At 36.7% G+C, this 9462-nt stretch overlaps 1 protein-coding gene across 4 annotated transcripts; it reads right to left on the bottom strand.

Moving 5' to 3' along the window:
- Positions 1 to 3487: 3487 nt before the first annotated feature.
- On the bottom strand, positions 3488 to 8331 carry LOC131050687 (cytokinin dehydrogenase 7). 4 transcript variants are annotated; one of them, XM_057984999.2, is made up of 6 exons: positions 7601 to 8326; positions 6537 to 7283; positions 5675 to 5802; positions 5125 to 5400; positions 4374 to 4636; positions 3488 to 4212 (listed from the first exon to the last, which is right to left on the bottom strand). In XM_057984999.2, the coding sequence occupies exons 2-6, from the start codon at positions 7180 to 7182 to the stop codon at positions 3900 to 3902; spliced, it is 1626 nt and encodes a 541-aa protein (XP_057840982.2). In that variant the 5' UTR covers positions 7183 to 7283; positions 7601 to 8326; the 3' UTR covers positions 3488 to 3899. The 4 variants fall into 4 exon arrangements, with proteins under 4 accessions (XP_057840982.2, XP_057841051.2, XP_057840917.2 ...); XM_057985068.2 differs by having other exon boundaries at positions 7597 to 8326; XM_057984934.2 differs by having other exon boundaries at positions 6537 to 8326.
- Positions 8332 to 9462: the final 1131 nt, after the last annotated feature.

Here is a 9462-nt window from a genome sequence, read left to right on the forward strand (position 1 = left end):
TGTAAATCGGGTTTATAGATCCAATTTTTATATTGGAAAGACAAACAAGGCTTATGTGATTTGGGTCCATAGGCCCGAATTACATCTAAAAAGAAGGTGACTTGGGGTGTAGTTTGGTTCCATGAGCCCAAAGAACACCAATGAAATAAAAAACATGTGTATGGTGTGATGTAGGTTAGGTCGACAAACCCGGACTACACCCAATGGTAATGTTTGAATGTGTAGTTTGGGTTTGTCGGCTCGAACTACACCAATTAATTAGTTCAAAGTTAAGAATAGTGTGGGTCAAGTTGAGGAACTCAAACAACACCACAACACTCAATGATAGTGTGGTTTGAGTTCATAGGCTTGAACCACATCAAAGATTGTTGATGTGAATGAAAAATGATGTAGGTCGGGCCTACCGACCCAAGCTACACCAAGTAACATGGGTAAGGTATAGTTCGGACCAATAGGCTTTAACTACACTATGCAAAAAATAATGATACAATAAATAGGGATAGTTTGAGGGCATGGATCTAAACCACAACATTATGCGATGCATTATGGTGTGATTTAGAGCCATGAGCTTGAATCATACCTTGGGAAGACCAAAACAAAAAGTAAAAAGAGAGTTCAAGGCCACGAACCCGAACAACATAAACCCTAAGATTTAAAAAGAAAACAAGAAAAAATGTAAAAGGAAAGGAAAAAATGTAACAAACCTGGAAAAATACGGCTTAGATTAAAAGATAAAACAATAAGGAATTGATGAGCTTTTGCCTTAAGAACTAGAAGAGCAAGGTAAAAATGAAATCCAAAGCTATAAAAATGGATTCAAATGGACAAATGAGTCTTATTAAAGCTCAAATTAAGAAACGTAAATGCACCAAGTCATAAAGAGGTGCAAATCAGGTTTATGAACCGGATTTGTACCCAAATGTGCATTTCAGGTTCATGAACTTGATTTGCACCTAAATAATCATTCTAAGTGTTCTGTTAGGTTTAGGGTCCGACAATACACCCAAATGACAAAAAAATAAAACTAACTCTAAAAATGATCCCAGAGATAAATTAATCACCTTGGATTAAAATGAGCTTAGAGCTTATGGGCCACAATTTCAGTCAAAAATTGTGGGGGTTATCCCAAAATTGCGCTCAATTGAAATTGGGATAAGAAGGTTCAATGAATTTGATTAATATTTTATGAGATCCATGGCCCTCAAGGTTAAAATGGCAAAAACTAAGCCAAAGGGTATTTTTGTCTTTTATGAAGAGTGCTACAAAGCATATTTTTCTAGAGTATATTCACATGATGGAATCAAAAGGTTACCAAATTGAAGGAGAAGTTCATTCTTGGAGGCTATCAATTAGAGTTATTTAAGGAACTCTAAAAAATATTATAATAGAGGCATATGAATATAAACATACACTAAACATTTTTAAAAAATTAAATAATATATGAAAACCATAATATGAATTGGAAAAAAGTAAGGATATATATGAATTGATTAAGATTTAACATTTAGGATGAGACAAGAATGTTGAAGGTGAAATTCATGGATGAGCACACCAATTTTCCTTGAAAGTAAAAGTAAAAAATAGCTATATGATAGTCAAATAGAGGAAGGAGAGGCTTCCCTAGTGTAGAGGCCAGGGAAGAGTTGGGAGAGGAAAGAGTAAATAGGAAGAGAAAAATAACATCTCCTAAACATCAAACTATGAGAATAAAGGAACCTCATCATTCATATGAATATGTGTACATAGTTAATGAGATGGTATAGGGATTGTTGGAACCTATTTACATTTTACAAATTTAGTCACATGTACTTTGAATGCCCATAGAGGACCAAGTAGAGGGTTATGAAAGGAGTGAGGTGAGTCTTCATTTTATAAAAGGAGAAGAAGAGTCAATTCATTTCCCACTGAAGAGCCAAAATAAGGGGAATTCAAAGGTTGTTACTAAAGCTGCTAAAAGAGAGTATTGAGCCCATGCAAAGGAGAAGCATATCCATGATTGTTTGCAAGTGTAATGGAAAGTATTGCAAGGTGGTTATTAATAGTTGAAGCATAAACAGTTTGGTTTCCTGAGAGATGATGGAGAAATTGAATATGAAGAAACCTAACTCATCCCAACCCTTAGTGGGTTTCTTGGCTTCTAAAAAAACAACATGTGGTGGTAGAGGATAGATTCCTTATGAGTTTGAATATTGAATTATATAGTGATGAGGTGTGGTGTGATGTGACCATGACTATGGACATGTGTCATATATTAGTTTTGTGGGCTTAAAAATTTGATAAGAAATTTGTACATGGTGGTAAAGAATATGGAAATAGGTGTCATTTTGAATCTTGCAAGAGAAGAAAGAGAAGATCACGTACTTGAGTCTAGAGTGAAGGTGGTAAGAGGGAAGGAATTTTTTAGTGATTTTGGAGGCAAATGAGGATGGACTAGCTCCCATTATTAAGTGCATGCTAAATGCTTCAAAAGAATATCTTAAGTTTCATAGGAGGCGAATAAGGTATAAGAGAAATACCAAAATATTATGACTATTGAGGTATTTAATAGAATTCCACCAAAGATAAGCATGTATTATTATATTAATCTAGTACTAAGGGCTAGTTCTCCCAATAAGGTTTCCCATATGAAGATAAGGGTTTCTAATCTCTACAATTTTTCTAATGAAAATAGAAATTGTGGCATGCCTTGATTGTAGCAAAGTTTGACAAAACCCCAACAAAGGGAATGTTGGAAATCTCACCTCAAAAGTCACTTACAATGAAGACTAGTCATGGTAGTTTTAATCCCTGGAGTTTGTTTCAAGTGCATGGATCACATAATCAATGTATTTACCATGTTTAGACCCTTGTAAGTTGTAAGAAAATGTGTGGTTAGGTATTGTTTCGAGGGAAAAGTCACCATTCATTTGGTTCCTCAACTTTGATTACATCACTTTATTTCTTGGGCATTTGAATTTTCCTTGTTATTTATTATGTGGTCCCATCTTAATGCCCTAAGAATTTGATAAATTAAATGATGTTTCTTCAACCCATTATGCAATAACGGATTTATGATTCCTAACCATGGAGTAAATTGTCAATAAGAGTTTTTTTGTACCCTATATTCATGACAAATACTATAATATACACGTGTAACATTCGCTTCCATTGTTTACAAGGGAGGGGACAACATAGCATTACATGTTAACTTAATGAGAAGATGTGAACCCCAACATCTACTAAAATGATTTATTGCCTACCATTTTGTTAGGTAGGGGATAAAAAATGGTTGCATTTATTATATATATTGTGATGTTGATTATATGTGTTATAATGTTGATAATAAATTTCTTCATATGATCTTTAAATGTACATACTACTCTCAATTGTATATATAATTTATATTTTAATCTTCATTACACTAGTAAAACATCACTTAAATTCTGATTATACCCTTAAGTGCAACAAGATACGACTAACCTTTGACCATGATAAATTGAAAAATAAATTGAGATAAGAGTATCCACCGTTTTATTTAATTGACTTACAATAAATAGGTCCGTGAGGAGTCAACAACCAATAATATTACCTTTTTTTTTTCCTGAATCTTAAATGCAAAGTTACTTTTAAAAAAGAGGCTTAGGCAACATGTTCCAAAAACAGAGGAATAAGAATAGACCCCATTGCAATTGGCATGGATATACAACAATCCAAATAATTTACAATTGGAGGATCCCTCAAAGTTGTTCGACTCCGACAACCAAACTGTTGCAAAATACTGTTTTAAGAGATTAAATAAAAAAGACAAGGATGAATGATGGCTATGGCTTCATTGTTTTCTCTCTTGTCCAACTGAACTTGTTCTATAGGGGGTGTGCTCATGTTGTATGTACAAGGGGAAGGAAGCAAAGGAATGGGGTTCAACTTGATGATCGGGTGAAAATCCTTTGTCCTGGTGCAAGGATAGCCCTGGGATCATATGTGTTTTTTCTTTGCAGGAATTGATGCCACTGCCTGCCAAAGTGTCTTTTCCAGCCCGTGTCATTCTTGTAATGAGGGATGTAGAGCTTCATGTCAATGCCTGTACTTGTACAATAATGGAGAATCTCTTCATTTTGTGCTAGAATGCTCTGCAATGGAGGTCCACTTGGATACGGTGGGCTGAAGCGAAGTAGAGCCACTAAGTAGAATATGTCCTCATCTGGTACAATCGCAGACATTCGACAATCCCACCTAAAACCAAAAACAAAAAAGGAGACATCATGAAGTGATGGATTTGAAATTTGAGGGCTTATAATATGATTGCTCATAGCTGTATGACTGAACCCATAACAAGGAAAAAGTAGCATGTGAAGAAAGAATGATTATGGTGATGATAATGATAATGGACTGACTTGTTTCTATTTACAGGATATACCAGCATGGGTCCTCCCACACCATGTTTCAGAATCTCTCTGAACACTTTGTGATCAAACTCTGAGATCTTGGACTTTGGCACAAACATATTCAGCCATGGGTGTGGGGCATCCCATATTCCACTCGATCTTGCTGCCACTTCGACTTCCTCAACTCTGTTCAAAAAGTTGAAGTAGGAAATCTCTACACAGTAGTGCAATCCCCTGATGAATCTCAGTGGGCCTAGCATGCTCTCCATTCTCTGCACACGTGTGAAAACCCACACAACTCCATGATTTCAATGTAGATAAGCAAATTCATAATTGGACTCTCATTACTCAGGAGTAACAAAACCCATAATTGGGCTTGGGCTTCCATTATTGAGCGAAAATAAACTATAATTGGGCCTTTTCACAATGTACTGGCAACATCACCTTCAGTGCTATTCTAACACCCATTTGCAAATATTTTAAAGGTCAAACAATCTGTGAGACCATTTTTGTTTCCCTTTGTGAAATGAAGAAATCTTAACACAGGGGAACCAGAAGGAAGGATGACCATGTCATGTCTAGGAGGTGTGTGGGTGTAAAAACTTTTTGGGTTTCTCTGTGTGCTGCATGTTACGGTTTCTTCACTTCACAAAGGGAAACCAAAGAGGCCCCACCTAAAAACATTTTAAATACATATTGTTTATGAGCCTTAACATAGAAATGAAGCTTTTATTGCTAGTAATGGCATTGGAAATCTGACCTTATTGAGGGCCATCAAGTCTGTGTCATGGTCATAATGAAGAGCAACTTCCAGGCAATATAGCATTGGGCCAGCAGTATCTGGTATTAGCTGGGGGTCAAATGAAGAGCTCGGTGACAGAGGGATACAAGGCCAGCCATTAATTGGATCACTGTTGTTGGGCAAGACAAATCCTTCCACATAGTCAAAAGATTTGCCCTCTGGTAGCCCTATTAGCAGCTCCTGATCAGCTCTGAAATCCTCAAAATCAGAATATACAACTCTGATCCACCTCACCTGCCAACCAAATTGAACCAAATGAATCTAATTTCAAAGACAAAACTTAAGTATGACAGAAGCAAATGAAGCAAAAGAACAAAAAGCCTGTCTGTTGTGCCTGAATCAAGACCCGGCATACTGCCAGACAACAAAATCAATGGCAATAAATGTTGGCAGAAGCATTCCTGTCGCTTTCTTAATTCACTTCGGTAGAGAAACAAAAAGAAATGAGGACCTGGTTTTCCTACTACTTTTCTGCCATGCTGTGTATAATTGTTGATATTGATCATACCATGTCAGGAGCCTTTTGCAGCATTATTCTGGCTTTGGTGATGATCCCAAATTGACCTAGTCCTCCAAGTGCTCCGTAGAAGAGGTCATCACTCTGCTCTGGGGAACATGTAATAGCTTCTCCAGTCCCTTCAAATTGACAATCAAAACCACAACCATCATCCATAATTACTCTTCACTACAGAAACTAATTAGGGGTTTGCACAGTTTATAACTATAAAAAACACATTTTCTGGAGAAATAAACTGTGGAAAATAAAAAAATTCATGTACGCTTCTGATCACAATACATAAAATACTTTTACTAGAGAATGAAATTCAGGCCAAAAAACTTAAGAATCCTGCACAGTTTCATCTAAAATCCCTCTCGGATGGATGATTAAGCGTTTGCAAGACAATATCTATATGTGGCTCTACTGGCGTTAGCCTGTTCCAAAATATAGATCATCACAAAGGCTGATATGAATTCAAACACTGTAAGCAGCGGCCTTTTATATTGAATTTGTGGTTAATCGTAAATAGATATTTTTCTTGGACCTCCAAATTGCAACCTAATTAATCATCCTGATGATGGGTAAACAAGTGTAACCAGAAACATGGGTGCAAATAAAAATTCATCACCACCATTTTCCCAGAATTTTTTTTTAATACCGTGGAATGGGGATGTCCAGAATCTCTCCTACACAACTTTTTGTTGCAAAGGTCTCTTAACACCCATCAACACTAAAATAGACAAATTGTTCAATAAACTGCACAAGCACAATCAAATCCCTGAACAGAAATCTAAAGCATGCCAAAAACCAGACTCTAAGACTAGCAATCCATTTACAAACATTTTATCTGAGATGGAGGATAATTTGATACCAGATACTATATGCAGCTGCGACACATTGGAGATTTGTGGGCCAAACTTGAATGTCTGGCCACTGACTCCGCCATTAGAGAGCGTCCCTCCTACTGAAAGGAAAAGATAATCAGTCCAGGATCGAGGCGCAAGGCCCACCTTAAGACAGGCCTTGAGCACATCTATCCACAGCTCTCCTGCACCCGCATCAACATAAGGAGCCTGTGTGTAGTTTCCTCGGAAAATCTTAATTCCCTTAATGGAACACATAGTCAACACCAACCCATTGAGCGCCTGTGCTTGGCCGTTGATAGAATGGCCATTGCCTCTGGCAGCCACTGTGAGGTTAGGAGAAGACGCCGCCATTTTAACCACCTTCACAATATCCTGCACAGATGCAGGATTCACAAGAGCAGTGGGTTTATGATGATAAATTCCTCCAAAGTCACTGGCCCCAATTGCAGTCTCATAGAATGATACTGTGCCCTGCAATTCCATCAAACCCAATGAAGCAGTAGTACTAGTACTAGAATCAATGTTGCTACTACTACTGCTGTTAGAGATCCTTGTAGTATGATCTGACTTGTTGCCTGCTATACACCTTGTAATGATCCGTTCAACAAACAATATCAACATTGCCAGCAAATTTCGAGCAGGGAACTTCATTGCAGACACCTTTCCGACTCCTGCCACAAACTTCCTGTCAAATGATTTTCCTGCTCAGACTGGACTGCTTCCCGTTTCCTTCTTCCTTATTATTATGCTCTCTGCCACACAATATATTTATATTTGTTGTAAGCAAGTACTAGAACTGCTCAGAAATACTGTTACAAAAATCTCAAGGCAGCAGGAAGCATTACAAAACTAACAACAATAACAATCTCAACATCCCAACATTTTCAGTTGAAGAGACCCACTCCCAACCTCTAAATTTCCGTTAACAAAAGAACCAAAGCACAACTTCCCCACCCTCTAATTCCATTTTATATAATTGTAGAAAGCAATAAACAGTCTTCACAGATGTTAAAGATGCATTGACAGAGAATGAAGTTTATGAAGCTTGTTCATTTCCCCACTCACCAACCTCTATATATAGTTAAGATTTGAGAATATTAATAATTTAAATATTTGTGGTTGTGGTTTGTAGTGCAGCAAACGATGGGCTCCTCCTCCTCCTCCTCCTCATGCTCATACTTTTATGAACCGCCCATTTCCTTGGCCACTCCTGTCTGCCACTCCACTGCTGCTTCTCTCACAACTTACAACTCACTCATCCACTCACCATATCTGCATTTATACCCACCTCCTTCCTCAATATAAAAAACCACCAAACTCATCTCTTCCTTATTTCAGATCACATCACAATGAACTCATCTATTTAAGCTTCTCCATCTCCATAAAACACCAAAGTCAGAGTCACCTTTACATGTAAAAAAAAACTATTTTTTTTTTCCATCCCACTAAATTTAATCCTCCATCTCATATCCTTGCCTATCTGTTCATATTCCACCATATGTGACCTCAAAGTCCTCTCCTCTGATGGTCCTTCTTGTTATATATTGAATCTTCCCCACAGATTTATCTAATTTTTCTTGAGCCACACATTGTGATGGCTCTTGACAAAGACCTGGAAACTTTAATATAATGAGTTTGGATGCTTGTAAGTATATAATCAGGGTTTGCATATATGTTTTGGCCACACTCTCCACGCGCAACTTGTTAGCTTCTGCAGTTGTCTGCATAATGCGTCTTACACAAACGTCTAGGCAGCATCATCATCATCATCCTCCTTCTTCTTCACCCAAATCATCTCATAATAATAATAATGCAGCTTCAACCTTGCTTATCCAGGTCCTTTTCCGCCAAATTTATCTATGTAATAGCCTAGGTACCTAGCATGTGCATGTTCATTTTGATAAGCCTTGGAACCTAATACGCCCACTTGGCAGCCTAGGAGAAAGAATGGAAACTTCTTTTAACCTCCACGCCTAGTCAATATCTCTGTCTATACCATTTTGTTTTTATTACTAGGACAAACCTAATACTGCTTCATGCCTGTGATAGGCCGTAAGGGAATAAAACACCCGTGTGTATATCACTAAAGGTAATGTGTATTTTGATGTAAGAGGGAGGGAGATTCAATTGATTGTGACAGAGTTAATCTCTTTGAATCTAAGACTGGATTTGGGATGAGCATGTTTTGAGTAATTTAGAATTGTACATGAATTTGGATTAATCATGGTGTTGAATCTTACATCTATTTGTTAGATTAAATTCTGTATTATTATTTTTTTATGTAGGAATATCTTGAATTGACATGTAATCAACATCCATTAAAAATAATTGTTATATTTTTTGTTGTATTTATTTGTGTGTCTTTTAAGAGTTTGGAGAATCACTCAAATTCAACGTCAAAGATATTTAAGTTCAAATTTGAATTGTTTTCTCAAGTTTGAGTGCCGAACACATACGGAAGATCGGTTTTGCTTCCAAAGTCAAAGTTGACTAATTGTGATGTCATAATTGCATAAATTGTAGTATTAGTTGATTTTATCTCTAATGAACTCACCATTTGCATGGCTCTCCTTAATCCATGTTCAATTCCTCAATCTATGCACCCAGTTTTGTTTAGTCTTGTTATGTTTCCTCAATATATGTATCAAGTTTAATTCAGTTTAGTTAACTATTTTTTGGAGGAATTATTTCTTAATATGTGTATTTATATTTTTTTTCATGCATATGGTGTGGATTTTGGATGAATTCAACTTTAGAGTGAAACTAAATGTGTGATAGCTTCAATCGGGTGTTCAACTCCCTTTTTTCCTCCTATTTTCTTTCTTGTTGAAAGGTGATGCCTTGTTTGATAAAAATGGGGAGTGGGATAAAATGGAAAATATTGACTCTTACATGATTTGATGTAAGTTGAATGTGTTATACAAGGTTTCT

This window comes from Cryptomeria japonica, chromosome 2 (genome assembly GCF_030272615.1).
Source record: "Cryptomeria japonica chromosome 2, Sugi_1.0, whole genome shotgun sequence".
NCBI lineage: Eukaryota > Viridiplantae > Streptophyta > Pinopsida > Cupressales > Cupressaceae > Cryptomeria > Cryptomeria japonica.